The 18,386-nt window shown below is 33.7% G+C and overlaps 3 protein-coding genes across 3 annotated transcripts; 2 read left to right on the forward strand and 1 right to left on the reverse strand.

Annotated features, from left to right (window-relative positions):
- The first annotated feature begins 71 nt into the window (after positions 1-71).
- On the forward strand, positions 72-3,061 carry LOC111480436 (mediator-associated protein 2-like). The gene is given in 7 exon segments (XM_023125471.1): positions 72-240; positions 1,212-1,374; positions 1,541-1,619; positions 1,829-1,912; positions 2,439-2,745; positions 2,747-2,789; positions 2,791-3,061. Coding segments are annotated over 6 exon segments (747 nt in total). The 5' UTR covers positions 72-240; positions 1,212-1,230; the 3' UTR covers positions 2,881-3,061.
- Positions 3,062-5,409: 2,348 nt separating this feature from the next.
- On the reverse strand, positions 5,410-7,292 carry LOC111480435 (protein CUP-SHAPED COTYLEDON 2-like). Its single transcript, XM_023125470.1, has 3 exons — positions 7,042-7,292; positions 6,693-6,976; positions 5,410-6,096 (listed from the first exon to the last, which is right to left on the reverse strand). The coding sequence occupies exons 1-3, from the start codon at positions 7,223-7,225 to the stop codon at positions 5,491-5,493; spliced, it is 1,074 nt and encodes a 357-aa protein (XP_022981238.1). The 5' UTR covers positions 7,226-7,292; the 3' UTR covers positions 5,410-5,490.
- A 7,690-nt stretch (positions 7,293-14,982) lies between these two features.
- Positions 14,983-18,163, forward strand: LOC111480434 (probable aminotransferase TAT2). Its single transcript, XM_023125469.1, has 7 exons — positions 14,983-15,447; positions 16,184-16,523; positions 16,673-16,891; positions 17,032-17,091; positions 17,346-17,501; positions 17,583-17,676; positions 17,770-18,163. Exons 1-7 carry the CDS (start codon positions 15,197-15,199, stop codon positions 17,886-17,888), a joined length of 1,239 nt encoding a protein of 412 aa, XP_022981237.1. The 5' UTR covers positions 14,983-15,196; the 3' UTR covers positions 17,889-18,163.
- Positions 18,164-18,386: the final 223 nt, after the last annotated feature.

The raw sequence follows: 18,386 nt of genomic DNA on the forward strand, positions 1-18,386 counted from the left end.
AAAAAAAAAAAAAAAAAAAAAAAAAAAAAAGAAAGAAACCCTATAAACCCTTTCTTCGTCTCACTCTCACGTGCTGCTCTTCTTCTTTCCGCCGGCTGCTCATCCCTCTCGGCAGCTTAGTGTTGACGCCGTCGCCTCTCTCCCGTTCAGAGCTGCAGCCGCGGATATATCTTCGACTCGTGCCTCAGCAGTCTTCCATCTTGCAGTTTGAACTGATTTTCTACTCTCCTGTTGTTACTGGTATTATCTCAATCTCATTCTCCATCTATATCTTTTTTCTAACTTGAAAAACTCAAATTACGAATTGTCTAATGAAAGAAAGGAGGTTATGTTTTGATTTTTTGTGATTATTTTTTTTTAACAACTGCACTATAGCAACAAAATAGAAATTAGTCTCGCAGCAGATTGGGATTTTTCGAACTGCCGTGTGCTACCTTCCGCCTTTTGATTTATTGCATATGTCTGTCAAATGAAGCTTTGATTATTCATATATCTCTTTGGTCTCTGCTGAGAATTGCCTTGTCTCTTATCTCCTGAAGTAGTAAATTTATTTCGGAAACTTACACCTACATGGATTGTTGTTTCTGGCGCCTTCTTTCAAAGCGCACACCACAGCTCAATGGATATCCTCATAGTATGGATATATTCGGGTTGCTTCAAATTGAAAATATAATAATAAATAAAGTAAATTGAGATGGGGGTACCCAATTTAAGAAGTATTCCCGGGTTCTCTTGCAAATTGCATAATCTATTCTCTCAACAAAACCTTGTTAGAGTCTCTTATTTCGTTTCTTCTTAGCATCACTTTCTTACTATCTGGTGAACAGTTGCTTATTTTTATTTAGGTTCCTTGAAGCTAAATTGAACGTTTATCTCTTTCTTCACTTCTGTGAGCTTTTTCTTTGGTTATGTTGTTTGTTACCCATCTTGATTTCTTAGTTGAATTTGAAATGAGGTAAAAGATCTGCGTTAGTTTGGTTTTCTTGTGGGAATTAAGCTTGTATTGCTGAATTATTTTGTTTTCCTTTTTGTTTTTTTGTTCGTTTCACCGGAGCAATGCAGCATAAAAAACATACGATTGAATGAAGTAGTTGTATGTGATTGTTCGACGAAATGGTCAAATGGAGTTTTCGATTGGTTATGTCTCTTTGCGTATATATTCTGTTCTGTTATTTGATATTAGACTGTTGTTTTGCTATTTGTTGGTGTAGAGGCTTAATAGCTGTGAGTATGAGCAACAAGGTTGGTGCTGTTAAAAGTGTAGAAGGCTATAAACCCCCACCAGAGTTTGAGGAAGACGACAGGGAATTTCTTACTGATATTTCTTTGTCGGACTCTGTAGAGCTTTGGCTTATTCAATGGCCTGCTAATCAAGTAAGATCACATAAATTAATTTAGGAAAATAGGATAGCTACCTTCAATTTGGGAGAAATTAAAATGAACAGCCATAAATTTACATTCTTTCAAGATTGAAGTTTGTTGCAGCCATTGCAAATACTGTTTTACTCGGATTTATTCTTTTCTTTATTGGGTACTGTAGGCTCCGGATTTTGATGGCCAAGAGTTTTCTCTCCAACATCGTCCTGATGGACATTTGGGCAGCTTTCAGGGTTCATCTGGTAATTATCATTTTATCACTGATTTACTATGCTACAATCTTGTCATAACAACAAATTTCCTTTACTCTTTGAATTAATCTAGTATCAGTTTCTTTTTTAAAACTGTTGGTGCATAAATACGCTTGAAGTATGTTTATTTGAATGTGATTTACATCTATTCTGTTTTTTTTTAACAATGAGTTTAACTTATTCGCTGTTTCCATCAAAAGGAAAATCATATGATGTGGTCAGCTGTGTGGCTCAAGAACCTGAGGCTTCTGTCTTTCTACCATCTTCATCAGACACCAGATTAGGTAAATGCCCCATCTTTGTTTTGAATTTGTTTTACGTCACAAGTCAGTAGCATCAGTCTCTATCTCTCTTTTTCTTTGTGTTAAACTTGGCTGCACTCGTTCTGCACCAGTCCTGCTCTCATCTAGATTACGAGATGGCAGTTTCATCTTTAATACTAATGGAGTTAATACCTGGACTTCTTGCTTTTCCTTTGTCCCCAGTGAACCCCATTTCGTATGTTTTTCACATGCCGGTATGTGCCGATTAGTGTGGTCTAGAACTTTTAATCTACTCCTTCCATTGTCAACGAGATCGATGCTGGTTCTTCTACTACAAGTCTTAACATTATACTAGACAGCTATAATATGCTAACACTTCATTCAACGTTCTGTCATGTCTAAAATGTTGAACGCAAACGATCAATGTTGGTAGTTTGTGCATCTTAATTGGAGTCCAACGTCTCCTGACGTTTGTTCAAATCATGTCATATTCTAGTGGCATAATGTCTAAACTTCTGTGTTTTGATTTGTCCTTTTACTCTTGAAGTTGGAAAGATTGCCCGGCGGATATCTCTCGTGCATTACCCAGAACCTGAAGAACTTGAAAAGGCCACCCCTATGAAATCAGTATATAAAAAATCTTCTGGAATGTCACTGACCACTTCATCTCGTCCAACTACAACATCACGAGGCCCACACTCGAGCAGTAGAAGAACAAGCTCTACACGAAGTAGTAAGCCAAGAAGTTCAATATCTGAATGTGGGGAACCATCAAAGCCTTCAAGTATTAAACAGGAACCAGAACCCTCCGAGTCCAGAGATTATCTGAAAAAGGATTCATCGAAAAGAAAACGTTCACAAGCCTAGCGATCGACCGACTAACCACTCTACTCAAGATTGAGGGATGTGATCCTTGTGCAGCAACTTTTTCAGGGCCCTCCCGGCTGTCTAGTGAATGTAAAACAAAAAAAAAAAAGCAAAAGAAATGAATGAGGTTCCTGCAAACTGTATTCATTAGTTTTTGACTGGTTACTAAAGTATGTCTGTACTCTTATTTCCCATTTGTCTTTCCTTGGATTAATTTTGGAGAAGTTTTACGTCATGGGAAGTTGTCTCTTTGATCTGTCATGCTAGTTATAGAAAATTCTTAATTAATATATTGTTTATTAATTCATCTGTATTGTGACATTAGTAGTGGACATGGAAATGATTTTGATATGAAGCGAAACTATATGCTACCGATCTAGCATAAAATAAATGTATTATGTTGGATAGATATTTAGTCAGAGTTCTTGGCAGTCAACGATCGTAAAAGTCATATTATCACGTACAAACGATGAGTTACAAATCAAAACCTATAACCTATAACTTAACAAATCAAAACTTCTAACCTATAACTTACCAAGTTATAGTCGAAGAACTATTTAAATCATCCTGATAAATAACTAACTTATACGAAAAAGTTGAACACAAAATCAGTTTATGGGTAGGTAGGAATATGAATATTGAAGGGGGAGAAGTGAAAAAAAGGTGAAGAAAAGGGAAAATTGATTGAAATGGAAAGGACATGGTGTCCTTTAACCAAATGGAGGGGTACCCATCTGAGGGTACAGACACATCATATTACATGTGGGGAGGTCCTACATGTTTGAGGAGTATAGCCTTTTTGTGAATGCCAAAAAGCCTAAACCCACCCCCCACACACACGTCTTACTTTTATTGAATAAATGACTGAATGTTAGATGAACACGAATCTCCACAATGTTATGATATTGTCTACTTTGAGCATGAGCTCTCATGACTTTATTTTGAGCTTCCCTAAAAGACCTCATACCAATGGAGAGAACATTATTTGATTATAAATCCAAATCATTCCCTAAATTAGTCAATGTGGAAATTTCATCATCCGAATACCTCCCTCGAACAAAGTACGCCTCAGTTTTCTTTTAGAGTCTTAATCATTTTTTACTATGCCTTCGAGGAGGCTCGACTTCTTTTCTTGTGAAGTCCTTTACTCGACATTTGAGGATTTACCAATCTATTGGTACGACTAAGTTTAGAGCATGACTCTGATACCAAATTGAATCAATCCAATCTAAAAAATTTAAGATCAAGTTGAATAGCAAGATTTTTCAAACTGAATAATTGGATTAGATCTAAAATTATCTCGAACCAACCTACTCATCCTAGTCTCTTTGTTATTGTGTCTATAGAATTTGAAACATTTAAGTACAAAACATGTTTGTAAATTAATAAAGTCATGAGTGGAGCAAAGAAGGAAAGGACCAAGGAAGTTTAAATAATGTCTTTGAATCTTCAGAATGATTTTAAAGCTTGTTATAAATGATTTCAAACCGTTTACATTAAAGTTTAAACGAGAAAGATATGAGCAAATGAACGTTGGAGGAAGAAACGGACATGACCGTGACATATTGCTTACGTGGCACTCATGTATTGTTGATGTGTCAAATATTGTGGCATTCAAAAATCATATCTATTTGGCGTGATAAATAAAATCGTCACATTTTATGATGTGACAATAACTTGTAGTGTGACATGACAACAACGTGTCATATGTAGATGAATAGCGTGCAAACATGGTGGCGATTTGTTTGAGATGCAAATACAAAAAAGAAAAAATAACAAATCCGAGATTAGTCCACCTATCACTGAACGACTGAGGAACAACGCTAAATTGGATTTTAGAGAATTCAATTCTTGTTCTCAACCCACGACCAATATGAACTCGAGGTTTCCTTCGTAACTCCCAAAACTTCTTTGTAATGGATCCATTCCCTGCTTAATTTCATAGAGAATCTCAAAGTGGCTCTATTTTATTATATTTCATTCATTTAATATCTCTGTGATGTCATTGAGTTACGGAAACAATACTAGAGGATTCACAACTACAAAAAGAATTGAAACATATACGGTGCCTAAAGTTTTTGAGTACAAATAAACTCTCGCCCGGCCCGATCGAGTGTTGTTTATGGTTCAGTTATTTGTTTCCGTGTAGAAATAATGGAACCGAAACCCGAAAAAGGTTTATATCCAATGGAAAACAAACAAAGATTGCATATTTATTTCTGAAAAAGAAATTGAAAAAGGCAAAAAAAGGAGTGAAAACTTTGGCAGAAGGAGCAGGAAGGTAACTTCTGAAGATAGAGAACAATTTATTAAATGAGGAAGAAGACGACAGAGTAGCAGACAGGTAGCTTTCTAATCTCACACACCCTTCCTGCTTCCTACATATATGGATTTTCCTCTTCTCTCCCAAATCAAGTTCTTTCATTAATTACTTCAAAAAACACACACCCATCCACACTCACTGTCCTTTCTTTTTCGTTGTTCTTTCCATCCCACATTAATGGGAGAGACGAGAGTGTGAAAAACTAATCCTTTTTAAATATCTCAAATGAATACCCAAAGAAAACAATATATCCTAATGGTGGGTCTGGCTCGAACTCGAATCATATGGGTGTTCTAAGAAACTTCATAATCATGAACAGAAAGCGGAATTCATTTAAAGATAATTTTTTTGGAAACTAAAAGGAACAGAGCATATAAATTCTGAAGAACAGAGAAATTTCCTGGCTTAATTAATACGACCACATGCAGTCGAGTTCAGTGGAGTTCATGAATCTTGTTTCGTCGGAGACGGCCCAATTTCCGGCTGAGCTGCAAGCGCCGACATCAGCTGATGAGATGTTGCCGTGGTGGAGCGCCGTCGTTGGAGAAGGAAGGTTGACCGGCGTGTAGAAGAATGGAAGTTGGAGATTCTCTTGCAGGCTCCGCAGACTTGGGAACACCGACAGGCCGATGTTTCGGTGGAAGCGGGTAGATGGGTCGGCGGCGACGAGTGGCGGTGGAGGGGCAAAATCGTAATTTGGGATGTTTAAGCTGCCGCCGGTTGTCGTGGAGAAACAGGACACGTGCTCTCTTGCCGCTGGGCTGTTGTACGAGCAGCTGTCACGGTCGGGTATGTTACCAGACGCCGTCGAAATGGTGGCCGGAGCGGAGTAAAGTGAGGAGTCGAGAAGTGGCGGGAGAGACACCGAGGACGTCGAACTTGGTTCTGGGTAGACGTTAATTGAACCGGGAACAAACCGCGCTTTCTTTGAACCACCGCCGTTGCTCGAGGTGGCTCCGCCATTTCCACTGCCGGCGCCACTCTTCTGAAACACCCTCGAAATCACCCACTCATCCTGCATTACAATAGAACATAATCAAAATCCGACCAAACTCAAATACATTTAAAATTTTCAAATTCCATACATAAAATCATCCAAAAATAATAATAATTTATTTAAAACTGCTTATTATGCTAATTAAACTAATCAAAATCCAGCCCATATTATAATTTTTTAATCCTGGGATTTGTAGAAATTAAATTACTAAAAATAATCATCAGTTAAAAAATTTACTCAAATTACTAGGAATCCCGACCCTCCACAATTAATTAATGATAATCTACTACAATTAATGATAATCTAATTGACCTCCGATAATATAGATAATATTCTTTACTTATAAATGAATAATTTTATTATTAATTAGGGAAAGTGTACTACTACTATTAATAATTAATAAATAACTAATTAAACTATATAAAAACCCTAACTTGAATTAAAAAAAAAAATGAAATTTTTGGTACAAGGAAGCCATGATTACAAAAACGACGGCATACCCATTACACAAAAAAGCATTAAAAACAGGAAATCATTAACAAGGGCGAGAGGGAAAGATCAGACAAGAAGAGCTGTTCATTGTTAGGGTTTCTGGGTTAACAAAAAGTTCGTACCTTGGAGGTTCTAGAGAGATAATGGTAAGCAAAATTGCCTTCGAGGCGGTATTCATGCATAACCCAGTTGCTTTTTTCTCCTTTTGGAGCTCTTCCTCTATAAAACACCAATGTCTTCTTCATCCCCACCAATGAATACGTTTTCGCACTGTAAATTTCCCTGTCTTTTCCGGTGGCTTTCCAGTACCCGGCTTCCGTGGCCCGGTTCGTTCTTAAACCGGTTGGATACTTCCGGTCTCGAAGGCTGAAGAAATACCATTCCTTCTCTCCCATCTTAGCTTTCTCTGCAATGGGTAAAGAATTAATTAGTGGTTAGGAGAAGAATCGAGTGGGTGAGATATGGGCTTACCCGGAAGCTCCCATGGCTCGCACTTGTTGAGGTCGACTTCGGCGATGGCTCGACCGGTGAAGGTGCTGTCGAGAACTTTCTTGAGGAGGTAGTAGGTGATGAGCTCCTCGTCGGTGGGGTGGAAGCGGAATCCGGGCGGCAGGTGGTGGCTGTCGTCGCAATGGGAAAATGAAGAAACGTCCATTGGTGGATGGAAAAAAGGTGGGGAATTTGGAAGGGGGGAAGGAATTGAAGGGAGACCCAGAAGAGAAGGGCGAAAACCCAGATGAAAAATGTGTGGAAGTGGAAGAATGGGGAATAAAAAGAGTGGTAAAATGGGGGTGTCGTGTTGTGTGTATGTGTGGGAGAGAGAGGGTGAGGGGGGGAGGGATGGCGATGTGTATGCGTCAGGGGGGGGAGTGGGGGGGTTCTGATTTGAGTATGTATGCGTGCGTGAGGAAGTGTGCAGGTATTCCTCTATGTCAGTGAAGAAAATCAAATGAAACCCATCACGAACCAACATTGTTTTTTTCTTTGTTTCAAAAAAAGTGATGAATTAAGAAACCCTATCTCGGTAGTTTTGGTACGTGCTTCTCCGAAAGGCGTCTCCTATCAATCATCTCCTCGATCGAGGCTCGACTTCTTCCTCTAGAGTCCATAACACATTAGGAATCAGAACTCTCAACAATGACTTTCTTTGGAGCCCTCCAACAAAGTACACCTTTGATCGTCTATATTTGAGGATTCTAATGTCATGGTCGAACAAAGTACATCCTTTGTTTGTAGATATTTGAAAAATTGCTAGCGGCATAAACTATGTTCATCAACCAAGTTTATTCCGTGATTCCAACTTAATTTATTGGTTTCTTTAACAATAGTTAACGATAGTATTAAACTTTAAAAATATAGTTGTACGGCAACCCATCGATCAATTAGACAGGGGTACTATTGTAAATAAATTATAAAGTTTCCATCCAAATTTTAAAAATAAATATATTTTTTAGCATTTTTTTTGAAGACGACGATAATTTGTGACATAATCACGAAATTTATGTAATGATTAGTACCTTAAAAGTCAACATGCTACACAATTCTTGGATTATAAACCATTAGATATTAGATAATTATTAAATCAACTAAATCAAGTGCCTAATTAATAAAAATAATTGGAAGCATAAATAAATATAAAAATATATTAATATATAAATAAAATATTAAATTACAAATTTATCCTAAATAAAGTTGGAAAAAAGCAAGAGAGAGAAAGAAGGGCTTCATTTTCAGCATTGTATCAATAAAGCTGTTTTAAAATCTCTTCCTGTCAGCACATTGAAATCATTTAATTAATATTTTAATATAATTTTTTTTTATTCTTTTAAAAAATATAATTCATTTCTTAAATATAAGTAGCAACAACATACAATATAAATAGAGAAAAAGTCGGCGATAACAATTTAGTTTTTATCCAAAAAATATATATTATTAAATTTATATAAAAAATATATATTATTGTAAAATATTTTTGATCATTTTAAATGCAAGTCTATAATAAAATAACAATATTATAAAGTCTTGAATATTATAGTTTATAATCCATTTATTCTAACATTTTCCATTTCATTTATCTTCCTATCAATTTTTTTTCATAAATAAATATTTAATTATATTCCTCGTTTAATCAAAAAGTTTGAGTGGTAAATAAAATTAACAACTCAAATTAACTCGAGTTGGATTGGATTGGATTGGATTAGGTGGTTGGTTATTTTTTTAATTATTAAAAAAAAATCGTAAAATTGAAATAAAAATGCATTCATCAATCCCATCCATCCATTCAGTGCATCGCCATCAAAAGAAGTTTGGAGAGATTGATGCAATGGGATTTTGACACATCATGCTCGGATTTTGAGACCACTCTCTCTCTTTAACATCAAATCATACCTTCTCTCTCTTATTTATTACATTTACCCAAATAATTAAAAAAAAAATAATAAAGTAGGACCGGATCGAACCGAACCGGGTTCAGTTGGAGGTCCCGCTGAGTTGACTTTAGAATTTTTAAAACATAGGGAAACGAGAAATGCGTGTGATGAATAAAAAGAAAAAATAATAAATAAAGAATTTGTAATTTTGCGTGAGAATATAAACAGCCGCGTGGTTCGAGATGGGATTGTGGAAGGCGCGTGACGACAAGGTGAAGTCACCCGCGCCGCCCTCGGGTTCACAATATTACATTACAGTTGTCGTTTCTTTTTTTTTATTATTTTTTTTTTTGTTAGTTTGATGATATCATTGGGCCTTTCCTCTGTCTTCCGCAGCCCAAGGCCCAACCAACAACTAATTTGAGACAATATTTTATATAATTAGATAAAAATCTTATCAAGAATAGGATTCGAAACCATGCACTATTAGGCCCCAGTACCTGAAACTGGCGCCTTAAAGTAACTGGGCCATCTTGACTATTTTTAGAAGTAATGAAATTCAAATATAATAACTTTTATCTCTTAATATTCTTAGAATACCTAAAAATACATATTTCTTAGCCCTTGGATCTAACTTTCATTAAACACCTGAAGACTTTTGTGCACGATAGATCGGGGTACCTACCGTGCCAAAGTTTTCGACCGTCCTATTTCATTGATGTATATATATACTGTCTAACTATACTTCTAGCCGGACAATAGTACCTAAACTTCTTATTTAAATCTCAATTTCATTAAGGTTTAGTTTAAACTAAATTAATAAAAAAACTCTTAAACTTTAAAAAAATAATATCTTTAAATTAAAATAATAAGAATAATAATCTAAAAAATACTCTTAAACTAAAAAGAAAATTCAAAAATGCGTTTTATTTTAAACATTTTAAACGCTAAGTCAACCAAGTCAATGGAAATTGACTAACGTTGACTTGAAAAGTTAATTTTATCCCACCCAATTTATTCATTACCCATTATTTTAAACATTGCCGTCAAATGAAGTAACCTCTCAATTTTCAAATTACTATATTTTAAATTGAAAATCATTTTAATGATATTTAAACTATATTTAGATAAATATATTTTTATTAAATAATTAAAAAATAATTTAACATCCAATCTGAAAATAAAAGGGTTGGATTGGGTCGGGTTATGAAGTCTATCCGACTGCTATAATCACTAACCCAACCAATCCGAAATTTACTATTTCAGTGTATTAAAATATGAAGTCTTTAAGCTCTTTCGAGAAGATGTAATTCAAGTGATTAAGTATTACGAGAACAACTCAAACAAGTTAGCATCTTACCGACCAATAAAATGAGATAGAAAAAATAGAGAACGACGGAACCTATGCTGGTTTGTCCCATACTCGAGACATCGTTCAATTATAATAGAAGAGTACAAGAAACACTCAACTTTATAATCCAACAAAAGCTATCGACTTCCAAATATCACAATCGAATAGCTTGAGATCTAACAACAAAGAAAAGTCTCTCGAACCCACAAGAAAAACATTATTTCTCTCTCACAAAAGTTCATTGTCATAGCTACAAACACAATCGATTGCCTAACATACTTGTATTGTCCATTTTGAATTCATGGCTGTGTTTTTTGTTTTTTCAAAATGTCTCATACCAATAAAAAGATAGTACTTTGAAGCACACCATCGAACATATGTCTACACTTTCGAGACTCACAATTTATTTGTTTTACGTTTGAGAATTCTCTTGACATGACTAAGTTAAAGATAAGAGTAAAGCTCTGATATCACTTGGTAGTTACAACAAGCCTTATACCAATAAAAATAGTGTCTCTAACGTATATTCTTACGATCTTCATTAGGAATTAGAATGTTATAGCATCCGAGCACCACTATGGTTAAAGTTCTACAAAACCCAACACTAAATTTGACCAATCTTGGAGAAACCTCTCAGACATCCATCCGTGTTTTAAATTTTGGTGCCATGATTCAATCTTCTCTTTTACCTATCCTATTTTATGTCCATTAAAGAAAATGACACTATTTAGTTTCTTAGCACTTTGATCTAACTTTCATTAAACACGAGAAGACTTTCGTACGAGATAGATCGGGTACTACCTTGCCAAAGTTCTTGTAGTGTTTTTAGATCTATGACAATAGATGCCGAAGTTCTAAGCGGCCCTATTTCGTTGATGTTACGTATAGTTTCTAAATATAATCTCAAAAATATCTTTAAACTTAAAAATAAAATAAAATATGTCACTTAACTCTCTAAACTGTTTAAAAAATATAATCTGATTTTCTCGAGTTTATCAAATACTTTTAATTTTTTTTTTTAAAATTTCAAGAAAATGCTTCTATAAAAAATACTCATAAAACTTTTAAAAGTAATATTAAAATTTTTTGAGATATGATGGTTTTAATAATAATTAAATTCAAACTTTCTTTAATTTGTATTTTAACCTAATAAATTCATGCGAGAGTCAACGCAAGAAAAGTAAGTCAACCAAGTCAATGGAAATTGACTAACGTTGACTTGAAAAGTTAATTTTATCCCACCAAATTTATTCATTTACCCATTATTTTAAATGAAGTAACCTCTCAATTTTCAAATTAATATATTTTAAATTGAAAATAACCTATATTTCAATGCAATATTTGATATTTAAAATTTTTAAAATTTTAGTTATTTTAGATAAATATGTTTTTATTAAATAATTAAAAAATAATTTAACAATCAAATCTAAAAATAAAAGAGTTGGGTTGAGTCGAGCTGTGAGCTCTATTCGGTTGTTCTAATCACTAATCCAATCCATCCGAAATTTCAAGTTGGCTTAAAAGATTTTTCCAATCAAACTCGTGTATATCCTTTCAAACAAAAAAAAAAAAAAAACTTGAATATATATATATATATATATATAAACATCACATAATTTAAGAAACAAAACATTTTAGATTATGGACATTGATGTTTAATTTGGGTCAATTGTCAACATATAAAGTCACGAGTTGTTACATAATTTCAACAATCACATGTTTTGATATCTAATTTTTAATACAAAATTTACTATTTCAATGTATTTAATTTGAAAAGTTTAGAAATATATAAGTTTAAAAAAAAAAATAAAAAAAAAATTTAAAATCAAGTTGAAATCTTCCCGGCTTCTAAATAAGTTTGAAATGAGACCTATAAAATATGGAGTCTTTAGGCTCTTTCGAGAAAACGTAATTCAAGTGATTAAGTATTATGAGAACAACTCAAACAAGTTAGAATCTTTCCGACCAATAAAATGAGATAGAAAAAGTAGAGAACGATGGAACCTATGCTGGTTTGTCCCAAACTCGAGACAACGTTCAATTATAATCGAAGAGTACAAGAAACACTCAACTTTATATTCCAACAAAAGCTATTGACTTTCAAATATCACAATCGAAAAGCTTGAGATAAACAACAAATAAAAGTCTCACCAAAAGTTCATTGTCATAGCTACAAACATAATAGATTGACCTAAAAACTTGCCAAGTGATATGACCACTTGAAGCACACCATCGAACATATGTCTACACTTCCGAGACTCATAATTTCTTTCTTTTGATCTTGAGAAGTCTCTCGACATGACTAAGTTAAGATAATAACACGACTCTGATATCACTTGATAGTAACAACAAACCTTTACAATAGTCTTATACCAATAAAAATAGCGTCTCAAACGTATATTCCTACGACCTTCATTAAGAATTAGAACGTTATAGCGTCGGACCACCACTATATTTTTCTTCAATAGTTAAATTTCTACGAAACCCAATTGACCAATCTTAAATAGTTTGTGTTAGGTACGTGTAGCACACATATTCTTTGAAAAAACATGACATGTGAATAGGATATGCATTACACTCTTTATACATTCATCAACCTTATCCTTTATTTCTTGCACAAACTTATATATATATATACTATCAAACTTTCCAAATTTTATCCATTTCCCTTTCCAACCTCAAGAATTTTCATACCAGGCGTCGAGCATTCTTCTACGACTTTCCGAATTGGTATGACATTCTCTCTATCTCTCTATCTCTTATATATTAAAAGTTTTTAAATTAGTCGAGTTAATCTGATCAAATTGAAAAGAGACTTATAATCCATCCTACTCTATTTTTAAAAAGATTAAAAATATTTAACGATGAAGTGCGACTTGTAAATATTTTATATTTAAATTTCATGAGATTTTAATTACTAATATAACATATATGATAGATAAATGTGATTTTTTTCAATAATTAAAAAAATAATATGGCTATCGACTCGAAAATATAAATTTAGATTAAGTTGAGTTGCATAATTTATTATTTTAGTTGTTTGATTAAAACAGTATCCAACAAAGTTGGGTGCGACAATTTTTAGGTGTACCTGAAATTCAATTATTGCATGGCCGTGGCTAATTGGCTACTTCCATTAGATATCAACGCGTAAGCTTCTGCCACGTCATAGATATCAACGCGCGAGCTTTTGCCACACAATAACTTGTTTAATTCGTTAAAAATGCATTTTTGGCCCATTTAGTTTTTTTTACTTATTTTCTTCCATTATTATTTTTCTTTTTATTTTTCATTCTCTTTTTCGTGAATAGTGATTTAAAAAATATTAAAATCTTTCATTAATTTTATGAATTTATTAAAAAATAAAATAAAACTATATAAATTTGTAGGAACGTAAATTCAAAATAATTTTACTTAAATTTTTATTAAAAAGTTTTTTTTTACTTATTTGTGATATTTAAAATATCATTATCACATTTTTTCTAAAAAAGAGTCATTATCAAAAAAGAAAAAAAAAGTTTGATAACAATAACTATATATTATATAATATATATATATATATATAGAGTTATTATTCCATTATCTTTATTTATAAAAAAATGGTATAAAAGTTGGAAGTTGTTAGAAGTAACTATTTCATGTTTGGCGGCTTCCAATTTGTTGACTTTGACTAGATATAGACTCTACCACCAAAGAAACGTACCCCTAAATTTCTAAATTCAATGGCCTAAATTATTAATTTTTCCAAATTTTAAATAATTTAACTACCATCAATAAATATAAATATAATTAAACACCATATTTATGATTCCTGTCGTAATAACAAAAATAATAAAATTAATTCATTCTCTTCAGATGAATTAATGGAACTATAATTATTTTTCTTTTTTTTTTCAAATAACTTATCTCTAACAAATTTTAAAAAATAATTTTTTAAAGTTTAGTGTGAGATTTAAATAAATATATGATTTTATTTTTCAACTTAATTATATTAATAATTTTTATTTTATTAAATTGTACTAAAACGTAGATACCCTTATTCTCACCAACCAGATTATACACGGAAAAAAATTATTAGTGGATGAAAAAATTGGGATAAAATCAAGGAAAAATGTACAATGACTTAATTACCCTTCTATGAGAATTTGTTTTCAAATAAATTACTCAGTTCTGAAATTATTAATTATTATGGACATAAACGTGTGTGTATTTTTGTTTTATTAAAAAAAGTGGGTTTGTTTATATTATTATTTTTACATATTTAATTATTTCTTTTATATTTTTGTAATTTTATTAGCTTACTTCCTTTCCTTTAATAATAATAATAATAAAGAAAATATTGAGCTAAACAAAACTTAATTTTAATATTTGATTAATAAGTCCGAATAATTTTAATTTTGTAGGTAATAAATTATATTTATGTTTAATATTTTATAAATTTAATTGTTAAAACTTAGTCAAAATATTAATGCATTTATTTAAAACTGTTTCTAAACAATTGGATTATAAATTTAGAAAAAAAACAATATTTTTTTCCTTATTTTATATTAATTTGGAACTTTAAAAATGGTTAAATTTAATTAAATTTAGTTTATATAAAATTTTATTTTAGAAAAAGACAAAATTGAAATTCGAGTGACGCAGAGCAATCCAACAATGCCCTTGATTTTGTTTCCATGCAGACGAAAGAGACGAAGGAGGCGGAGGAGGAGGAGGAGAGGGATAGAGAGAGAAGGGGAGAGAGAGCGAGAGAGAGTGGCGGCAGCTTCAAGTTCAACGTGTGGTCTCCGTGCATGGAATTCGTGAACCCTTTTCACAAATTGTGAAACAAATTCCAAATCTCGTCTATAAAAGGATACCCCCCAAATTTCTCTTACCATTCCCAAAGCAATCGACAATAATAATAATGGAGATTGGAGCTGTGAACCCTGAAATGAACACAGCTTCAACCATCACCATTAAAGGCATTCTCAGCCTTCTCGTTCAGAACGTCGATGAAAACAATGGTCGAAGGCTGATTTCTCTCGGCATGGGCGATCCTTCTGCTTATTCTTGTTTTCATACTACCCGTGCTACTCAACAGGCTGTTGTTGATTCTCTTCAATCTGAGAAATTTAATGGCTATGCTCCCACTTCTGGTCTCCCCCAAACGAGAAGGTTTCGCTTTAATTTCGATTTCTGGGTTTTTATCTCGTTTTTATGTGAATCTTTTGATTTGGGGATTGAAATTGAAAATGCCGATGATTCAATATATGCATGTAGGGTGTTGAATTTTGTGTTGTTCTTCGTTTTTTGTGAATTTGAATCTTCTGGGCTTGTTTGTATGATTCTTTTCTTTCTTTTCTTGCTTCTAGTTGTTTCTAATTCTTTCGTAATTCAATTGTTCTACATGAATTAGATGCTAGGTTGGACTGTTCTTGCTCTTTTCCCAGAGATTTTCTGTTCAAAAGAACACTTTCTATTTGGAGAGGACAGATTTTCTTTCGTTCTTTCTTTCTTTTTTAAAACTAATGAAGTGTTCCATTTTATTATCAATCCCTTTGTGAGAATTCTTGAATCTGTTACTTGGCCTATTTGTTTCTGTAATTTTCTTTACTTGTTCATATGCTGCCCTGCAACTTTCCATGGTAAAGCCAGGGAATGAACGATCTGATCTTGTTTGGGATAGTTATGATTTTGATTTTAATGCTTGAAACGAGCTGCATGATTCTTAGCTGAAGAGAAAGTTTGAACATGTGAAGGAACTTTCCAACTCTGTTTCTATGAACATTTAACTGATACAGGGCTGCTAAACAGATATATTCATGGAATCGAGTGATTTGATGAAATGTAGCATCAAATTAAGGTTATAGTTTTGTTTTCTAATTTCTTTGTTTAAACTATCATTGAATAGGTCAATTGCTGAATATTTATCACGAGATCTTCCGTATAAGTTGACATCCGATGACGTTTTCGTTACGTCAGGATGTACACAAGCGATTGATGTTGCTTTGATGATGCTTGCTCGCCCTGGTGCAAATATACTGCTTCCGAGGCCTGGTTTCCCTATCTATGAACTTTGTTCTGCATTTCGGAATCTTGAAGTCCGGCACTTTAACTTGCTCCCTCAACAAGGTTGGGAGGTTGATCTTGATGCCATCGAAACGCTTGCAGATAAAAACACCGTTGCATTGGTTATTATCAACCCAGGGAATCCATGCGGAAATGTATACAGTTATCAGCATCTGAAGAAGGTACGTTATAATCTAGATTATAGAACTCAACCACTCAAGTATAATACTGTACGGTACCTATGAGAGCTGTTTTTCGTTTAGTTTTGTTTTGTTTTATCTTACGACCGAAGTGGCTGCATAATGTTTTTGGTTGATTGATTGCCCTTCAGATTGCAGAAATGGCAGAAAAGCTTGGAATTCTGGTGATTGCTGATGAAGTTTATGGGCATCTTGCTTTTGGAAGTAAACCTTTCGTGCCAATGGCAGTTTTTGGATCAACTGTTCCTGTACTCACCCTTGGATCACTATCAAAGAGATGGATCGTACCGGGCTGGCGACTTGGGTGGTTCGTGACTGGTGATCCTTCGGGAATGTTCAAAAACCCCAAGGTTCCACCACCTCCCTCACACACTACTTGATTGCTAAATTGCAGACTAAATTAGCCACTGTTCTTCATATTTTGTGCTTTATCCGACATACCTGTTTGCCTCATCTAATGCTTATTAAACTGTACCATCGTTCCATGCAGGCTATCGAGCGAATCAAGAAGTATTTCGATATATTAGGAGGTCCTGCAACATTCATCCAGGTTCAGACGTTATATTTTTGTCGTTTCAAATGCTGGCTACTTTTCTTTTCATTTACGATTCCAGTCGTTTTCAAATGAAACGACTTTCTTCTGTCATACTAACCAGTTCATATCAAGATGTTAGGCATATCAAATTTCATATAAACACAAACCATTTTTACCGTATTAACTCAACCGACACCCAAAACTCGAACCTACTTCCAAGTTGCAAACTTCTTCTCATTCAAATTCTGCATGGTGAATTGATGCATCAGGCTGCAGTACCTCAAATCCTTGAGTCAACTGATGAGGTTTTCTTCAAGAAAACTATTAATATTCTGAAGCAAACCTCCGAAATATGTTGCAGAAAGATCAAGGAAGTCCCTTGTATTACATGCACACACAAGCCCGAAGGATCGATGGCTATGATGGTAACGAAAGAAATCTCTAATTAAGTTTATAAAAATTTATGAATCCCGTGTCGCTTAGCGCCCTACGATGCAATAATGTAGGTGAGACTGAACATGGAACTTCTTGAAGATATCAGTGATGATATTGATTTTTGCTTCAAGCTTGCCAAAGAGGAATCTCTCATCATTCTTCCAGGTAAGACCTGAAAAACATCAATGTTTTTGATCTTCATTTCATCTGTACAATTCAAACAGAGCTGAAACTCGAAAAATCGTGCTTTGGTTTCAGGAACTGCGGTAGGGCTGAAGAACTGGCTGCGAATCACCTTTGCAGTCGATCCGTCCTTTCTTGAAGAAGGGTTAGGGAGGCTTAAATCTTTTTGTGAAAGGCATACACTTGGGCTGTAAAGAAGTTGGGATATGCTGGTTGCTAGTGATGCAAATGAAATAACAGGTTGAGTCTCATAGGTTAACTGATGAATGGAAATCTTAGTAACTCTTTCCATGTACCGATGCAACTCAGTTATAAATACAAGGCCATTAAGATTAAAAAATGGCTTCCGTTCTTGCTTTCTGTTATGATTGTATAACTTTTTCTGCGTATGATATCATTTATATTGACTGCTATATGCACAAAGTTATTTAATTGAAATATGGGAAGCAACAATGAGATTGATTGCCTATCTTTATGAGCATCATAGCCATCATTTGATAGTAGACTCTTATCTGGTGATATCTGTTCTTGTTTTTGCACTTCTGTCATGGCTAAAACATTGCGCCTCCTTACACTGCCACAAGGTCATCGCGTTCCTATTTATGCCACAATTTTTACTCAAAAGACAAACGGAGATTCGGTTGGCTAGAGTTGGAGAGGTTAGAATGACAATGTTTGGTCTCTAACAATAA

The sequence above is a fragment of the Cucurbita maxima genome, unplaced genomic scaffold (genome assembly GCF_002738345.1).
Source record: "Cucurbita maxima cultivar Rimu unplaced genomic scaffold, Cmax_1.0 Cma_Scf00006, whole genome shotgun sequence".
In the NCBI taxonomy this organism is placed as follows: Eukaryota; Viridiplantae; Streptophyta; class Magnoliopsida; order Cucurbitales; family Cucurbitaceae; genus Cucurbita; species Cucurbita maxima.